This window comes from Trachurus trachurus (genome assembly GCF_905171665.1).
Source record: "Trachurus trachurus genome assembly, chromosome: 1".
Lineage (NCBI taxonomy): Eukaryota > Metazoa > Chordata > Actinopteri > Carangiformes > Carangidae > Trachurus > Trachurus trachurus.
In genome coordinates, this window is record NC_139891.1 from 17326664 (window position 1) to 17346287 (window position 19624).

Consider the following 19624-nt stretch of genomic DNA (forward strand, 5'->3'; position numbering starts at 1 on the left):
ACACACACACACACACACACACACGCACTGATTCACTGTGACAAGAGTCATCAGTCATTATTATTGATCACAGCTAGCAGCCTGCACCAGTGCAGCTTCACTTCTCTCTCTTCCACACACACCTTCCCTGCCTTGTACTGAGCCGTTGTAACTCTCTGTTATTTACTCTCTCTTTTACTCTCTCTCTCTCTCTCTCTCTCTTTCTCTCTCTCTCTCTCTCAGCTGCGGTACCAGAAGTGTTTGGTGGCTCGGCCCCCCTCCCAGAAGGCCTGCAGCTCGTTGCCTCCAGGCGACTCAGTGTCCCGTCGGGTCTCGACCAGCGTGAAGAGAGGGGTCCTGTCTCTCATCGACACCCTCAAACAGAAGAGACCCGTCACCGAGTTGCCACAGTAACCATGGCGAAGCACTACCGACTCCCTGCCACAGCCCCCCACCCCACCCCCCCCCAAGTCACCATGGTAACTAGCCACATTGCTGCCAAAACCTGTCGCCACCACAGACCCCAGTAAACCACTGAAACACAGCGAAAGCCCCCGGGTTTGGGAAACCGCGTCACGATTCCTCCGCTTTTCTGGAGCAACTTGGAATTTCAACTCGAGAGTTTTTAATCGGCTCTCGAGCAGCAATTCAAGTCTTGTTTCCTCAAAACAAAGACTCGACCCACACACGGAGAAGGGACAACCACGAGAAGCTTCTGAACGAGGATGGTAACGGTGTCGGTGTACATAGAAGTAACTCTCATCCCCCTCGGCACAGAGAAGGAGTGAGGAGAAGAGAGCAAATATTGAAGTAGGAAGTGCTCCGTCAAGCACAGCACGCGTGATGAGCGAGCTCATTGCTGCCCAAACTGCTGATCTCTCAATGATCTTATTGTATTTTGTGTCTATGCCTGTGCTGCCAGCATGACCTTGCACACCTGGCCACACCTCCCTGTCAATCACCCGGTCGTCCTGTTAGTCTGTAGTGGCTTCCCCCTCCCCCCTCCCTCTGTCCCTCGTTCTCATTATCCTCAGTAGCCTGTAACTTAAACATTAGTGACTAAATGGAAGGAAAGGAATCATGAAAGCCATCGTGTCCGATCAGTAAGCAATGAACAAAAGAAAGAAGGGAGCTGCTAGAGGCTAAAGAGATTTGGCCTTTACAGTCGACACACTCATCTGTTCAACTGGTCCTGCATGAACTTTTTATAGAAAGGTGAACCATTCTCTAGACAATATCAATACACTGCTGCTGCTTTCAGAGACTGACGGGGTGAGAAATCAGAAGCCACATTGTTTATCCTGTCTCTTCGTACTGTAGCTCTTTGTTTCTCATCAGCTGTGCACGAATCAGCCTGGACGGGTTTAAACGAGCGGTGACCTTTCACCCGAAAAACATCCTACGCACGCTTTCTGTTTACATCTCGTTTCGATTTCCTCTGTTAATCCCTCGGAAAAAAAGACAGACGATAGCCATAATGGAGGAAGAGACGCAGGGAAGGGCAGCGTAAGGTCTCTCTCCTCTGCTCCCCTGCTTTCTGGTCAACACTACTACAGTAGACTGCTGCTCCACACTCTGAGACATCAGCATGCCACCGCCACCGCCGCCGCCGCTGCTCTTTGATACACATGCTGGAGGAAATTTGACTTTAAATCCCACCTCAGTATCAGTCCTCAGAGACTTCATGTCGACTAATAAAATGGGGATTGGCGGCGTAAGAAAGCCTGGAGGGTGAAGAAGAAGACTTGAGGAATGTGTTTTTATACTTGGGTATGGCTGCGATGATGTTGTCTGAACCAAGAGGAGTTGGGAAGGAGAGAGAGCGATTTATCTCCAGCAATTTGAGTGTAAAGCCAACAGACATGTTGACTCGAACCAATGGGACCTTTCCTGGGCTGCTGTCTATCTGTCTCCAGGGTTCTATTCACTTGAATGCGCCGAACTATTTCTTTTTTTTTTCATTGCCTACTTACTTACTGTACATCTTTCATCAGCGCCACAAGATCATATGCTTTTCGCTCTGTTTTTGTGTTTTTCCCCCCCCCTCACAAAAATCTCAACTATTCACTTCTAGCTCCTTATTATCACATATCTGACAAGCATGGAAGGTTATAACTAGTGAAGTTCGTTATTGTAGCAGGTAGATGCTTAAAATCTGACCATTTTGCTAAAGCACCTGTCAGTCAGACTAGAGCAGCAGGAGGATACAGATTGCCAATCTGAAAGTTTAGATGGTGGTGTCTCTCTTTTGTGGCCTTTTCCAAAATCAAAAGCAAATTGTATATAATAGAACTAAATGTGCTATAATTGAAATGTTATAGTATAGCGCAGTCTGCCTGGCTAACTGGCAGCAGTATGCTATTTGGTAGAAACACATCCCATCATTATGCAGGTATTTCCAGGATTCCTGAAGCCTTCTTTAACCATCAATCATCAGTCCGCTTGCTGAATGATTAAAAAAAACATTTCAACCTGTTCATGAATCAAAACAAAGATGGCAGCCAGCCAACTACCTGGACAGAGTGAGTCTCAAATCTTTTTTTTTTTCAATTGTTCAGCAGATGGAGGATTTTTTTATTTTCTTGTCATTAGAGTCTTTGGGGATTCTGCAAATACTGTCAGCACTGTGTGTTGTCACACCAGCTCCTGTATATTATTAGGCTTTTAGAGAAACTCTTGGTTATGTGTGTGACCTGATAGGGTGAGGCCAGTCATCAGAAAACTATATTAGTTTGTGGGGTAACAGGTTACATTAGAAAAATATTACATCCCTCCTGTAGGAGCCACGGTGACGGTATATCAGAATCAGGGTGCAGAGTAATGTCCTCCTGGAAATTTATACTCCAGCATATCCAGCCAAACTTTGAACCTTTGAACATGACCCTAAATCCTAACACTGTCTTATTTTCCAGTTGGTTTTTTCTATCGTATCATCCAAGGGTTTTGTTAGAATAACATCTCCCTTTAGAAAACTTTACTGCTGCTCCTTAGGTGGGATGTGAGTTACATTACGTTACGTTACATCAGCTGCAGCTGCCTTCTAGCACCATCTTATGTATCATGTGCATAATATACATTTTTACAAGGATGCAGTTAAAAAAATGAGTTCGCTTGAAACATCAAGTCTAGTTCTAGCTAACAGCTGATTAAACTTACTGATTAGAAAGTCCACAGTCAATTGTTCGACACAAAAAGTTGCATTTGTTTGCGTGTGAAAGGACAATTGTTTTTCGTTGCTGCGGATTTCAAATGTATGATGTAAAATCCTGCATTGTCATTGTAACTTGATATGAGCCGTGTGAGAGAGGACGGCTTCACAGGTGTAGCAACAGGGATGGGACTTAGTGAATGGTCAGATTGTTACAGCTGAACCTGCGACTTGTTCTCTGTTGATATTAACAAAACCCAGAGGAAGGAACAAGAAGTGTAATTGAGATTTTGTTGAGAGAACTCAGCCGCGTCACATTCTTTTGTCACGAGGATGTTGAAATGTGAACGAGATGACTAAAAGTTGTTGTGTACATAAAATCCATTTAATGTAACATTTGGCATTAATCATTGTTATAAGCTATCTTTTTTTCGTTTTTTGAATGTCTTTTAGTTTTCTATTATTTTCTTGAAATGAAATGCCTTTTTTGACAACTCACCAAATGGCCAAAGTGTAAAATACTGATATACATTGTTGTAGATAAGAAAAATACGAGAGCAAATAATGAAAACAGGAGAGGCGATTGGAAATTTTCACAGTTGTCACTTAAGTTGATACTGAATTTAACTGAGCAATTATCTATGCATTCTTTTCAAATGGAAAGTCGTAAAAAGTCTTGCATGCCCTTGGACGGTTGAAAGAGCGACTGTATGTACTGAACAGAAATATTTTTTATTTTATTTATTCTATTTTATAAAGGTATATACTGATTTTATTAGTTGGGGCAAGTAAAGTCTCTTGACTCAGTGTCGTTGTCTCAGTCTCTGGTTAACTCACAATGCTACAACAAGCTCCGCTTTGCAGAAAAAGGCAGATAAAGGAATATATCTTCACCTTGTACAGTGCCCTGAGAGCTGGAGGTCCACTGCTGGTCTGGACAGGAGGAGGAGGAGGATGATGATGATGATAGTAACAGCAGTGGACTCTCTGTATCTCTGTCAAGCTCACACATATAGACGACAACAACAAGAATACACACACACACTCCATTTCCCACAGATGGATGTGCTGGCTTCCGTTTGCTGCTCACTGATTTGTACACTTTATCAATGTAACCAATTGTGAGAATAAACAGCATTATAAAATACAACCCTGGACTTCTGCGTGTCTGTGTGTGCGTTTATGAAGTGAACATTTTTGCCATACCACAGAAGAAGGTAAGAATTTTATTTATTATTATTTAAGTTTTGAAGATTGGGAGTTTTCAACATCCTCCCAGGTGCAGGTGCTGATGTTGTTTTCCTCCCTCTAAAATAGCAGCATCATGCAGTATCACTGAACTTGTGATTTATCATGCAACTACAACAAAATCATCTATGGTCGTACAATGATTATAACAAGGGAAGAATTAATCTGGGACAATAAAAACTAGAACTAACATCTCTGAAGCAGAACATAAAATACTCGCCCTTCAACCTCCTCCAGTAATAGCTCATGTAAAGACTCTGTTAAATATTAAACGCAGTCTGTACATTACTTCATTTACAGTACAATCATGAAACAGAAAACTACCACAACGATAGTGATATCTGAGTTATTAAAATTGTCACATTTCTTTTGAGCAGCTTATGAATCAGTTGATTTACTGTTTTCATTAAAAACATGTATACTGTAAAATAAACATTATATTTTCTTCTCTTTTGTGATAAATTCTGAATATTTCACTTGAGAGTGCTTTGCTGTCTTAATAGAAAAGTCTTAATAGCAACGTCTCTACTATAATCCAGGCAGAGAGACTTGGGACGAGGATGCGGACATGTTGGTCTGGGACAGAGAGCTGCTGCGAACGGAGCTGGAGGACGGAGAGGAAATGGGTGGGAGGCCAGAATCCGAGGCCTTCAACCCCTTCCCTGGTCTGACCGTCATTTTCCCGACTTTAGACAGGCTCGCCGGCTTATCTGCGTCCTTCAGCGTCTTCTCTGCCGTCTCTGGCTGCGTGATGTGTCTCTGCAGCTGCTTGGAGGCTGCGGAGGGAGCAGGACGAGCAGGTGAGGGATGTTTTCCTGCAGGTGAAGAGGCGCTGCTGAGGAGGACGGTCTCCTGTGATTTGACCACTGGGTTGTCATTTAGCTTGTGTGCGAGGGCTGTGATGGAAGACAAGTGGTTGGATGGTTTCTCAGAGGACATCAACGTCAGCGTGAGACGAGGGAATCGTCTCCGTTTACGCTTCGTCAGGCGCTTCTTGTGATGTGGTTGGTTGATTTTTCTCTGCGTCGGTTTCTTCTGGGGAGTTTTAGGTAGATGTTTGGAGACGACAGGAGCCTTGTTGCTTTGTTTTGGTTGCAGCTTTCGCTTTCGCCCTTTGTGCCCTCTGCTCTTCTTCTCCTCCTTCCCCACCTCATCTCCCTCCTTCTCTCTCTCCTCACCCTCCCCTCTCTCATCTTCATCCTCTGAAGGTGCAACTGGGTCTTGCCCATTTCCAAGTTTCCCCTCTGCCTGTGTCTCTTGGTTTGAGGGGGACGAAGCCCCACGATTCTTCTTGTTTTTCCCCCTTTTGCCAGTTTTGGACGGCTCGGGAACGATTCCACCCAGGAGACCCTTCGCTGCTGCCCGTGCCAGCACATCCTGGGCCGTTTCCACCTTTGTGGGATCTGCCTGGGAAAAAAGCAAGGGCACTTTAAGATGTAGTGTTGAGATACAACGGGTCTCCACGGTAACTTAGCAGCAAGGACATCTTTACAACAAAATGCAGTCGTAAAGTGACCCTGCAGTGAAGAAGGAGGTGTGAAGAGGAGAACTCACGGGGGATTTGATGGGTTTTACATCCCCACAGAGCAGAGTGGGGATTTAAGCCATTTATCTTTTCCTCCTCTCTTCCTAAGACTTTATGGCGTTGCTATCAGCTGTATTTGCATGGCCTGGTGCTAACTGTGTATCAGCACATAAAAAGACTAAAGCAACTTCTTTTTTGTGTGTGTCATGTATTTGTTGCAGTTTGTTACCAAGTGAAACCAATCTCCTATACAGTAGGTCATATAAAATTAGCTGAATTGACTGAATATCAGTTAAAATTGGACTCTGCCAGAATTGCAGAAGGGACACAAACATCTGTACCAAATGTCATGGCAATCTATCCAATAGTTTAGATATTTTAGTCCGCACCATTCATAAGGTTCTGTTGGTGAACTGAAAAAATGAAGAGGCGAGCAGACAGAGCCTCCTAATATGTTTTACAGGCAGCTGAGTGATTGAGGGTGTAAACAGGCTGTGGCCAGCAGTCCCTTTAACACCAAAACACCACCCACAAATTTGGCTGTACGTGTGCACAAGAGTAAATCAGAGTCTTTATCCACAGTTGAATTTAAAAGAGAAAATGTCTCCTCTAAGCCTTTCTCTCCCCATCCTCCTCCTCCTCCTCCTCCTCCCGTCTCCACCTGTCAGTCTGAATCTTCATAAAGTGTCTTCTCTAATGAAAGTTGAATGATGTTCAGCTCACTGCTCAAAGTACTGCAACTGCATCTTTCATTCACTCTCCAGTGTTTAATCTGTTTTTCATCTTTCTTACTGACAGCGTTATATGCTCTGAGTCATTTATAAACCTCAAAACTTTAATTACACTGCTGCACTGAGAGTTCGTTATAACATGTGGAAGCCTACAAGAGAGAGAGTGATGGCAGCTTGTCGGATGAGTTTAACATAATATTTCAGTTTTTTTCCCCCCCAAAGGGATTCTCTTTTAACGAAGATGTCCGTCTTCAGCGGGGCTGTAGGGCTGATCGTCCTGTCCTACAGTTTTAATTCAAACAAAAAATATCTCAACAATAATTGAAGGGGGGTGCTGTGAAAGTTTTATACAGACATAACGGACAGATTTCAAGGTGACTAGTTCTTTCTTTTCCAATCCCTTCATCCACCGGCACAGTTTGACCAAAGGTGTCCAATGAGTGAGTGTCCATTTAATTGAATGAACATTAGATTTTAAATGATTTCACTGGCACTAGGAAGGTGAGCTGACTCTGCCACTGTCTATGTATGGGTGTGCGTGAGTGTGTGTCTGTGTTTATTGGAACGACACACACACAGACACACACAAGCAAAGTCTCCTCTCTGCACCATTTTTCGAGCTGCAGGGGAGCAAAGCAGCAGCATCTCATTTCCTTCTGTTGTATTTTTCTTGGTTTTATGAGTAGAGCAAGAGGAAAGACAGAGGAGGGGGTAAATAGATGAAGCAGCAAGGTGATGCAACGAGACCAGAGGGGTGGAGGGAGGGAGGGAGGGATGGATGGCTGGAAGAACGATACAGAGAATTATCCATTCATCTCGGCTCTACAGTACTGAAATGTTTCAGCGGCTCGGGTGTATTTCATCTTTAACTTGTCTCTTTTTTATGGTGTATTGGAATAATGCTGCAGTGTTTCAGGGAGAAATGATGTGTGTGAGTGTGTGCATGAGAAAGACAGAGAGAGAGGGAGAGAGAGAGAGAGCAAGAGTGTGTGTATGTGCAGACAAGCAGAGCCGGCCGACCTCCCAGCAGACAGACAGTAAAAGAGTGCAGCCTCAGCACCACTGAAAGGTTTCGTCGCAAAGCAATCACGCACAGCACACACACACACACACACACACACGCCACGAAATCTCTCTCCATCCCCCTCAATCTCCAAACCCAACCTTGCCCTCTACATTTCTATCACCCCCTCCCCTCCTCCTCACACTGTCTGCTCTCTCACCTGTCGGGACAGTCTGGCTATAAAGCAGCCGTTGGTGAACTCAGATGGTTCAAGTCTGAAGAACTTGGCGTCTGCTGCGTCTCCTGACTCGGATTCATCAGGGAAAATTGGCCCATTCACCCTGAGAAGAGGAGCACAGCAGCAGGTGAGACTGCAGAGCGACTACAGCTCACAGAGGAGAAAAAGATGCTATAAAGCATTTTCACATTAATTCATGATTGACACTTGAGGAATTGCATGCAGGAAATGGTTCCAAGGTAAAACAAATAACTCTGAGGAGGAAAATGTGGCATTTTAATCGTTTTTTTGTGTGTGTTTGGTCAGTCCCAGACTTTTCATCTCGCACCATCATGAGGTTGAAATGTTTGTCTCTCAATGAAATATCTGAATTTGGTCCAGATGTCTCCACAGCACAATGTTGTCATTTGTCCAAGACTTTGGTTTATGAGCAAATACCTTTCCATCAACCTCAGATGTACTTTATTTTACTATAAGTCAGTATATGAACTCAAGACCGGTTACCACCTACATGATGCTAATATACACTAATATATGTTACACGTTCGGTCTGGTATCTTGATTCAGTAGTAGGCTTAATTATCACTCATAATAGTATTTGCACATACATCAGTCAACATCACTGCGACAGTACACATGCACTGTTTATTAGGTAAGTGGGCAGTCTCAGTTTCTCCAGGCAAATAGTCAGTGTGTTCATGTTTATGAGCCAGCTGTCACTGCTGGTTCCTATATATTGTACATCTGGTGTAATGGCCTCCAAGCATTAAATATACTTGCAAATGTTGAGGTTAATTCTCAGTGGACCAGTAAATCTAGTGTCTAAATCTATCTAAGTCATGGGCAAATATGACCTTTGTCCACATAAAATCTTCTCAGTGAAAATCTGTTTTGGAGATACTGTTCAGTTTTATTGAGAAAGTAGGGCCTACACATTTCTGGTGTGTGTGTGTTTGTGTGTGTGGGGATGGAAACAGAAAAAAGTTTAACAGTTGTGGCCCAGAGCAGTTTTAATCTCAGAGGGACCACAGTGAAGGCTCCTTGTGTTGTTTTAACGAGTTTTTGTTAACTTTAAATTTTATGGCCCGAAACAGGTGCAATGAAGCTGTGAGATTTTAATGAATAACTTTACATGAGAGACTCTGGTTGGTAGTTTCAGGTCAGCTGCTTGTATGGTGTCATGGTGAACAACTCTAACATACCTGTGAGCTCCGAACCATCAAGACCCCTCAGTTAATCCAAGACAGGTGTGCACCAATGCTAATGTCTTTTTAAACTGAAGAGAAAACTTCACCTTCTAGCTGTCTGGTTTAGCTGGTCTGAAATATTATTTTATCTCTTAACAATACTAGTTTTGTTGTTGTACCTGGCAGTGGCTGACACAGTGTCATTGGTTGTGCTAATGATAACACCCTGTATCCTGTAAGCTGATGACATGAAGAGTCTGTTGTGACCAAAGTCAGCGGCTAGCAGATAGCATCTTTTATTTGAAGTTTTATTTATTTGATTCTTTTGTAAAGTCACATGTGAAACCCTGACGTTTTGGGGGGTTGCGCCAGATCCACAGTGGAAACACACAGTCACTGTATTGAAATGTTGCATTATGTGATGATGAACCATCTGAATCTGTGGTTGTCTGTGCTGCCAGTGTTGACCTAGTTATTAGCATAGCTGTGGTTGCTGCTCAGTCTAAGAATAGACTGGTGTCAGGTCTGTATACGATTCTCAGTAAACAGGAGTCTTTGTTTCTTTTTGCTCATTTATCAGCTTGAATACAGTGGTCCTGTCCCTTCATCGATGCATGGCTACTTCAACAATTTTTGAGTTAGGCTCCTTCTTTCAACTATATTATCTGTGGTGATATGTACTGTTACTTCAGAGCTGCTGCCACCATGATGGGGGCTAGAATGAGGGGTAGCCAGCCTACACCTGCCTCGTTGTCTCCTGGCTCACTGTGGCTCTGACAGATACTGACAGTTTCTAGGAGAAGCAGAGACCACTTCAACACATACTGACTCACACTGATAATAAGTCCCCATGTTTCTGTTGTTACTGTTATTTAATTCAGTGATTAGAGACATGGCAGGAAGGTAAATTCACAATCACCCAATGTGCATTGCTGCCAAGGTGTAAAACATTAACAAACATGACAACATCAGTCCTGTAACTAATGGAGACAGCACCAAACAGGCAGACAGGACTTCATTGGACTGTGGCTGAGACACTTAATAGAGTTTAAAGTCAATCAGAACCACGTTAACAACCCGGTTTCTGTTTTAGACTGAAGCCATAAGGTCCGTCTTCTAAAATGACATCTTGTTTGAACTCAATGAAGAGAAGTCCCTTGGTGGATGAAAGAATAAAACAATATGACAAACTCTCAGTGACAGTAAAAGCACCATTAGCTACTCAGCTTCAAAGTAAAAGTCCTTCTGAGAAAAGCTCAGGTGCCAATCATCTGTCGCTGTGTTATGTGGGTGGGGTAGGGAAAGAGGGCAAACAAGGTGCATACCTTCACTGTTATGCTTTCTTTTGTACTATTGCTTTCTGTTTGTCCTGTAGAGGACACAGCTCATTGCTAATTTCAGGTTTCTCATTAGTTTTGCGGTTGAGCCTGTGGACAGGTAATGAAAAGTCTGATTGCATAATTAAATACTCAATAGACAGAGACCTAATACCCTGCACAAAGAGAGAGCTGTGTGTGTGTGCGTGTGTGTGCGTGTGTGTGTGTGTGTGTGTGTGTGTGTTTACCTGAAGGGCAGCAGTTTGGGGTGGGTCTGTGTTTTTTCTAACACTCTTTTCACCAGCTGCTCATTTTCCTCAGGATACACTGAGCGTGTGCAGTAGACCACAGTCTGAACCTTTGGGACTGACAGATGGAGAAAGGACAGAATGAATGAATGAATGAATGAATGAATGAATGAATGAATGAAGAATAACCTCATATTCCTGTGTGTGTGTGTTTGTGTGTGTGATGCACTCACAGGTCAGAGAGTGTGCTAGTAGTCGTGCCTGCTGAGTGGCCATTATGTGTATTTTGCGCTGGGAAACAGAACCGTGAGATAATTCAGGTAATAAACCCCAGTCTGTCAACAGAATAAGACATATTTAACATTTACACAATACAAACTCTCCACTTCTGCATATTACTACAGACACTTATACAAAACTTCATTTTCTATTCTCTAGGCAATTGAATCAGGTCAACTGGACATAGCTTTTGTCTTTGAAGATGTTTTGTCCCTTATCCAAGTGGCTTCCTCAAGGAAGGAAGGCACTTGGATAAGGGGCGAAACATCTTCAAATACCAAAGCTAAGTCCAGTTGACCTGATTCAATTGTCTAGAGATGTCTTTGACCTGGACAAATGAGAATTTGCACAGACTTCATTTTCTATTCTAGTTCCTTTTTTTTTATCACTCTCACTTTGCTTTTACTTGTCCATACCCTCTATTTTTTTTTACATAAACCTGGTAAATAGCTGCATTTATGTATTCCTGCGGTTCATATGGTCATGGTCTATAGAAAATTTAAATTAATTTAAACAAAATAAACACTAACAGTTGTATTTAAATGTTTGAACACACTCCTTTTTAGAAGCTTATGGAACTTTTTCTTTTAAGACAGTCACACATAAAATAAATAATCACCTGTCCGGTCATATTCATATCATCATATCAGTCATATTTCGTTTTACATTGGCTGGTTTGTAGTAGCCTAATTTGAGCATTATAATTCTTCCATACATGGCATTTTCAGCAGCCTTTTTTTGTCTTACATATTTTTACAGACTTTTTTGAGGTAATCACCCATGATTACTTTTATTCTACAAATAAACATATTGTATGCACTAAATGTCACATTAAGATGGAGACACATAAACTGGACAAAAAAATTATGTGAGTTATTGCCAATCGGCTCATATGTCATTGAAGCCTTTTTCTCTCAGATACTGATAGTGTGACATTTAAAGTCTTGTGAGGATTTACTGCTGGGCCTCTCTCTTTATCTCACTCTCTACCTGCTGTTTCATCCCTTCCTCCCTAAAATGACATACCTCCATGTTCACTGTGCATGGTAGGCACAGGGTCATTGAGGGCAGAGGATGAACACTGAGGCAGCACAATGATAACCTTTAAACGCTGGACGGAGGCATCATACTCATGCAGACTGAGGAAAGCCTCTGACAGGAAGCGAACATCTACGGATGTAGAGGAACAAGTGTGAACATCAACAGATATTTAGTAGTCATCATAGTCATCAATAGACTTTATGGAGTAGCCATATAACACTCACTCTTGATTTCCATTTGTTTGAGTAGATCCTGAACCTCTTCTACCTGTGGGATTGTGTGATCAGGGCTACACACCAGCACTCGGCCGGAGCGAGCAGCAGCTGCCACAGCGATGTGAGCCACAGTCACACCTGAGAAAGAGCCCACCACCAGGACATCGCTGCTGTCAAACAGCAGGGGGCGTAACGCACTTACTGCCACACACACACTTCTGTCCTGCAGAGAGACAAGGTGCACAGCACATTCATTATTCATTATTCCATAACAAAACTGTGGACTACTGTGCTGCTAATCAAACAAATTACTTCAATTATCTTTTAAAGGCCATTCCAGGCAAATTCAACCCGGGGCTCCAGTTTCCTAATATTTTAAAGAATTAAACTGAAGATTTTCTTTTTAATGCTGTTTGTGTCTGTCCCCGCATTGCCACAGCAGCATTAAGGGAGCGGACGGATCTTGGATTGCTTAGGCTATTTACTAGCCTAGAAATCTATACGCACCCTAGCGGCAGCAAGTATATTTTAATGATATAGTCCGGCTTGTCAGGCTATATTTACATCCACAAAACCGCATTTCCCCCCACAGACATCGCCAAGAAACCGCCATGTTTGTAAACAGAGCTGTGACGCTTTCACTATGTTTACAGGTCATCTGAAGCTCCCGTTTGTTTTTCTCAACAAAGGACTATCAACTCGGAAACACGACCATAGACTGTATAAAAGATAACGTTTTCATAGCTGTTCTAGGCACTCTAGTCTGTTCTACCTGTAAAAATTCTGGGCGGGTAAACGTGACTCTCGCGCGAGACTTCGCGAGACTTCGGGAGACTTTCAAGAATCCTCAACAAAAAGTGCAGTAGGTTAATTCGTTAAGTGATTCCTCATGGTTCCTCCTGAGTTAGATAAGTCCTGCTAACAGCTGGTGTGTCTCTGATGTGCTTCTGCCTCCCTACGTCTTGACTTAGCTATAACGCTACAACAAGTGGGGGCAGTCGTTTGTCGGCAGGTAACAACTCTCGTTTCGGAACGACACCGGGATTTTGCTAAGAACTAATCTCCATTCAAGTGGACACAGATATCAGATAGAAAGACAACATATCTGGTTTTCTGTTGCTGCCTCACTTCATTTTTTTTGTTGTGTTCATATTATTTCGCCAATCATAATCTGACCACACTGACCTCCAGAATAAGGTAGTTTTAATTTCTCTGTTCATTTTTTTTTTTTTTTTTTAACTTTAAATGACTCCCTGTCCTCATTGTAGTAGGTTTTATCCCTCAGTCAGTCATCACCGGTCATCACTCAGTCTTGTTCCTGTCCTTCACAACCTCCTTGGACAAGTGAGTATGTTTGTCATTTGGGATTTTAACCCTATTTTTAGCTGAGTTACACGCTTCACTACACAGATTTCTACCTGTATGTTCAGTACATGTGTGGCAGTGAAGCTGCAGTGTTGGACCAGGGCATGAAGCTGATGGGGGAAGACAAGTGTGTCTGGACAGAGAACGTCCCTGCAGAACGTCGGGTCCTTCAGGTCAGTCATGCTCTTCACTTCACACAAGTCAGCACTTTGCAATGCCACACACACTTCTTCAACACTGAGGAGAACAAGACACAACATTTTATACAAGAATATGTCATGTAGATACATCAGTCTCTATTGTCTTGTATCTATTCACGTCCAATTCACTTCTATAGGCTACTGTACAGAGACATCTTCTGCCCTTAAGACAGAGGGAGTTCAGTGGAGCTAAACCTTCCTGTTCAGCCCCACTGAACTTCACCTATTAACCTCATACTGCAACAACATCTCCTTTTGTGCACTGTGCCAAACCCATCAGATTCATACTCAAATAGATTGTGTGTGTGTGTATGTTGAGTTTGGGACAAAGAAGAAAGCAAGATGGAAAGCTACTGAATGCCAAAAAACAAGAGCAGTTAGCATACTCAATGTGATAGCAGATACACATTACACAAAGAGCTCAGTGCTTGTTGCAGCTTTTTGTGCCACTAAATCAACTGTTTTGGCTATATGTGCATTTCTCTGTTATTGTATGGACCATTGATAAACTAAAAGCAAAGACAAATACGAGCAGAATAAACTTCTGAATGTGTTAGATTAACATTTGTACCTGGTCCTGAGTGTATTGACCCATGCGTATAGTGGCAGACGTCTGGCTCTGCGCTGTTTGGTTTTTACAGGATCCGACAGAAAACAGGAGACGCTCTGCAGATTCTGTTTCACTCTACAGCGAGCTAAAGATGCTGCCAGCTTCGTCTTACACCTGTAACACACACACCATGTACAGTCAGTTGTCAGTTTTGCCAATTTCCAGATTTAACCTTGTTAGAAAAGTGTTAACACATAGCCAATGAATCATCACACATTTTCAAAGCTGAAATATATGAACACACGTTTACACATTTACACACACACACACACACACACACACACACACACACACACACACACACACACACACACACACACACACACACACACACACACACACACACACACACACACACACACACACACACACACACACACACACACACCTGTGCAGACTCCTCTCCAGGTCCCTGACTTCCTGTAGAGACTCGTCCTCCTGATTCTTCGTCGAATGTTCACGCATCACAAACCTTCGGTCCTGGAGGTCGAACAGCATCACCATCGCCAACGGCAACAAATCAGTGGACTGCAAAACATGAACACTGTCATTAACCACATCTTCAAAGATTGTTCTAATGAAGTCATCGTCAGTGACTTCCATGATACTGACTTCTTCGCTTACATCTTAAACCATCTGGGGGGTCAGAAACAAGCCATACACAACATTGACATTAAAGTTAAAGCAGAAGTAAGCGGAATGTTTGTGTTAATATAAGTCTTAAATAGTTATATCTTCCGACAGCAATCACTTACATAGAGTGTTTGGTCTGAAACACGTGTCTGTCAGTCACTCTGCTCAACCTACAACCTTTATCCAATGAGGAGAGAGAATGGCATGAAGGGCTGTGTGTGCAGCCAAGGGATGCGCGTGAATGTGGTGACGTAGGGACGAGGACCAATAGATCCATGACGAGGGCGGGGGCTGCTAACTCCACCGGCTGACAAAAAGTTAGCTAAATCGACCGGATCGCTTACTTCTGCTTTAACACTTCACTATGCTTGTTTGGTTTCCATCAATCCTGAGGGAAATTGCTGTTTCTTTACCTGTTTAATACGCCATTTTGTTTACTATTTAATTGCTACATTAAACTGTTTGTTGGTGCTGTGATATAGAGTGGGGGTTTCAGGAGCTCCTTCATTAAAACTGCTGTTTCTTGTGTCTGGAAACAGAGCAGAGACTGACCAAGTACATTTAAGTAATCTAAAACACATAATGACATTCAGTCAATGGTCATGGTCCACTGGCTTTGTGTTCTGAAATATAATCCACCGTTCCTCCGCTGTCCAGGCTCGGTAGATGGGGGAAAAAAACAAAGTGACTTGTGTTGACAATTCCAGCCAATTAAAAAAAAAAGATGGGGTTTGTGTTTGTGTTTGTAAGCAGGACAAACGAAGGAAGAAGAGATGAGGGAAGATGAGGAACGTCTGACTCAGGCTAATGGATAGAGCCAGTTTGACAGTGCCAATTTAAAGACAAGGACAAAGAGTGGGAGCATTTCTACCCTGAAAAGAAAACCAGTTGTTGAGGTGAGTGCATGGGAAGAGCATCTACTGCTGGGAGTGTGAAGGTGTTTTATTCTCAATAACTGAGGAAAAGGTCTGAAAAATAAAAAAAATAGCACAATTGCTATGATCAGGCAAAGAGCAGAGTTAATGTGAGTCTCTCCAACGGTGGAGAAAATAAATGTAACCTTGAATTTATCCACTGGGACCAGCCCACACCCTGAATGACAAGCACACAGAGAGGGTCAGTGAAACCAAATAGAAAACTTGATGGATGTTTCCAGCTTTGTATCTTTGGCCTTTCATGAATTTGGAAGATGGAGATTTTTCTGGTGGAGTTGTGTAGAGAGAGGCATACTTTGTTGCTGAGTTGAAATAGCAATTCAAAAATCAATGTATAAAACCAAAACAATGAGAAAGAAGTTAAACTGGTCTGTGGAGCCGAGGAGAAACATAGTGAAAATCTACATGTCTCTCATGTGCACATGTGCTGTAGTGAGACACAAAGTGATTTATTGTTAATATAACAATATTGATTGTAATTGTATCAAGGAAAACAGAAGATGAGACATTCCTATCTTTGCCTCATGGCTATCCTTTTCCTTAACCTCTTTTCTCAGTGTATGTGTGTGTGTGTAGGAGTTAAGATATGTATATTGCAGTAAAGGTGTGTGTGGAATTACAAAGAGTTGTGGCAGTTTTTATAGTCACTCTTGCAGACTAACGACCTCTCTCTATGTTTCACCCATCCCTCAGTAAAGTCATCATTTACACATACACACACGCTCCTGCACAAGCTAAGTGTGTCTCTTTTTGTCCACGTATGTGTCATTGCACAGTGTTTTATAGTGTCGTTTACAGTCTCCCAGTTGGGTAGTGCGTCTGTCTCTCTCCTGCATGCATCATTTGCTGCCTATAACCGGCCAGACTACGCACACATCTGAATACAAATGGCTTTTAACCACATCCCCGTCTCCCTTGCCAGCATTTTTTACCATATTCTAACGGAGCATGCTCATATGGACGGAGAGAGCACAGCTACTTCATTTGACAACAGATAACCCCCAGACAGTTTAACAATCAGTGAGTAAGCCCTGAAGGGTTTTTAATCACTTTTGGGTTTGTTACCACTCACAATATGCTGAGAGGTGTGGAAGCAGCTGTCAATGATGATGTCCTCAAGTAAATCTTGGTCTAGAAGAAGATGTACAAAAACAATGTTAATGGAAAGAAACAATCAAAACTGTGGTTGGCTGTCATGTGCTGGCTTGCTGTGACATCTCGGATGTGTAGTAACACCCCAGAAGGTGTGGTGAGCAGGTATGCTGCTGGCTGTCAGTTTGGTGCCACGCATCGTGATGGTTATCTTACCTGTGTTTCCTGTATGATCTTCTCCAATCTCTCTGGAGTCATGTACAAAATGTCCTGCCTGTTCCATGTTTGACAAGCAGACTCGCATACAAACGATCTAGTTAGTAAAATGTATTAGGAGATCTATTCATTTGGCCACATTTAAAGGCCAACGTGGCAGTTTTAGTTTAGATCACAGTAACAGGGATGTACTGTAGTCTTGGGAAAGAGACAGCAGATTTTTGTTTTTTATTCTAGTCACTCAGGGTTGCTATGTAAAAAGAAGATGTATCTGTGCAGTTTTTGACATTTTTGACAGTCAAACCTTGAACCTGTGGACAGTTAGTTTTATAAACTACTAATTAATTTCATCCCTGGTTTGGTTGCCAGCATCTCCTGAGGGAAATAGCTGCCTCCTCCTTAGCTGTCACATTCTTCATTATTACATTGCAGCTAGTTGCTAATGGTGGCTGTCCTCTGTTTGGTGCTGAGTGGGTTAATGTACTGTACAATGTGTTGTTTTCTCTGTGAAAACATCTGTATGCAGCTGGATATGGGTTACATGAGAACAAAGAGAAATAGTTGCAGGTCAGAGAAACAAAACAATGAGCGTGTGGGTCCATCACCAACAGTATGTGAATCATTTCAACCATTGTTTGTATAAAAGATATTTTCAGTTCATTTGACCTTTCTAATATTGAACTGGATGAAAACTAAACGACATGTCAACATACTAGCCACCCCTTAAATGTGCGGTCGCATGCACAAATATGTGTGGCCACTGTATGAGTCCACGTGTGTGTTTGCCCATGGCATGCTCCATCTTATCACCTCCCATACAGGCATCTGCTGCAGCTCCTGCTCAAGTAATTTGGAATCACATGGAGAGAAGAAATGTATGACTGTATAGTATTTAATCTACAGTCTGCAGTTGAAGCTGCTATTCAAAAGTGAATATTGGAGTTGACACACGCTGCAGCTCCAATGCTATTCATTATAGAGATAAGGCTGCCTTACATATAGGAGGTGGGTAGGGTCTGCAGAGGTAGCAGTAGAGTGATTCAAATTAATTTCTTCCTGACTTTATGTTCAACCATCAGTCTGTCCTCTTGAATCTCAAAACTACATTTACAAGTGACTGCCAGAACAATACGAGGGACTTTACTATTTCACAAAGAGAGCGATCGTACATTTGAGTGTGTTGAAGGCGAGTTGGTAGGCCCGTCTCTGTGTGGTTTTGTCTCCGCTCTCGGGCAGAGGTGCGTCCGTTTTCTTCCCATAATGCAGGAGTTGAAGTGTGATGGGCTTCTCCTCACGCAGCCGCTGGAAAATGTCTGCTGCCTGCAGAAAGGCCTGATCTGATGGAGGGGAGACTGGAGGAGTAAGAATTAAGATGTTGAGTGAGTTTGTGAAATAGATTATTGGAGCAAATTAGAGAAGTGATTTAAGGAAAGGTCATGAAAGGAGGGAAGGGAAATTAGAAGAGAAGTTAATAGATCAAAAAAAAGAAAGAGGAACAGACAAGTGAGACTTCTTATTGATGGGGTGTGAGGCACACTTGGCATTTCCAGTTATACCAGCACGACAATACCAGGAACTGTTCTGTTTGTTTCATGTGACACACATTGTGTTGCGCTGTGTACAAAATGTGCTACAGCAATAAAACATGAACTAAACTTGACCCTAAAACTGAAGCAGCTACAGTATAAATGAAATGCAGACCTCATTGTTAACAGCCTCCACTTTCCTACTGGGACACGTCAAAGTGTGTTCTGTGGAAAAGGCCTATCACCAAATGAAAGTAGAAGGGTTGAAACTCTAACTTTGGGATAAAGTTTCAAAAGTCGGAGGCCGCTTTGTCTTTTTTTTTCTTTCTGCTTCGTCTGGTGCGTACAGCTCAGCTATAGGTGACTGCAACCTGACTCTACACAGCTTTGAGAGCCCTGTCTTTCTTTCCACAATAAAAGCCCTGAGCGGTTGTTTAATGTTTTATCATCACATGATTGATCAGAGTGAAACCACACTTCACTGACTGTCTCCTTGATTGATGTTAGAATATAAAGAACCTCTCGCGTCGTACAAGAAAATATGGTCGGATTCTTTTTGTATATGATAAAATATCCCCAGTGTGTGATAAAATATTGAAAGATTCAGAAGTGTGAGTTACCTGGCGAAGGTGAAGATGAAAGAAGTCGAGGGAGAGGAAGCAGAAATGAGAGGGGCTTCTTGTCGGTCTGCTGGTCGTGGTCTTGATGTGAGATCTCCTCCGTCACAGAGCTCGACCTCTCGTTAGTGCTGGAGCCCACTGTGGCACAGAGAGTGTGTGTGTGTGTGTGTGAGAGAGTTTGTGTGCGCTGGATGTTCATGTCACACAAACAAACAAATTAAAACAATGGCAAAAAGCAGCAGCATAAAGACCTTACCTTCGTCTGCCAT

General features: G+C 42.6%; 2 protein-coding genes across 5 annotated transcripts in view; one reads left to right on the forward strand and one right to left on the reverse strand.

Moving 5' to 3' along the window:
• Positions 1 to 4230, forward strand: part of apbb2b (amyloid beta (A4) precursor protein-binding, family B, member 2b) — a 30010-nt gene extending 25780 nt beyond the window's left edge. For all 4 annotated transcript variants that reach the window (XM_083977624.1, XM_083977623.1, XM_083977625.1 and 1 more), the window contains one exon: positions 223 to 4230. In XM_083977624.1, coding sequence (XP_083833750.1) covers positions 223 to 393 — 171 coding nt within the window. In that variant the 3' untranslated portion in view covers positions 394 to 4230. The remainder of the gene's footprint in view (positions 1 to 222) is intronic.
• A 673-nt stretch (positions 4231 to 4903) lies between these two features.
• LOC310994984 (putative methyltransferase NSUN7) lies at positions 4904 to 19624 on the reverse strand (the record flags this gene model as incomplete). The annotated part of the gene is made up of 14 exons (XM_083983914.1): positions 4904 to 5410; positions 5591 to 5782; positions 7855 to 7975; positions 10624 to 10741; positions 10857 to 10958; positions 11929 to 12072; positions 12168 to 12381; positions 13577 to 13760; positions 14295 to 14447; positions 14722 to 14861; positions 16974 to 17032; positions 18379 to 18561; positions 19356 to 19493; positions 19612 to 19624. The coding sequence occupies 14 exons, from the start codon at positions 19622 to 19624 to the stop codon at positions 4904 to 4906; spliced, it is 2268 nt and encodes a 755-aa protein (XP_083840040.1).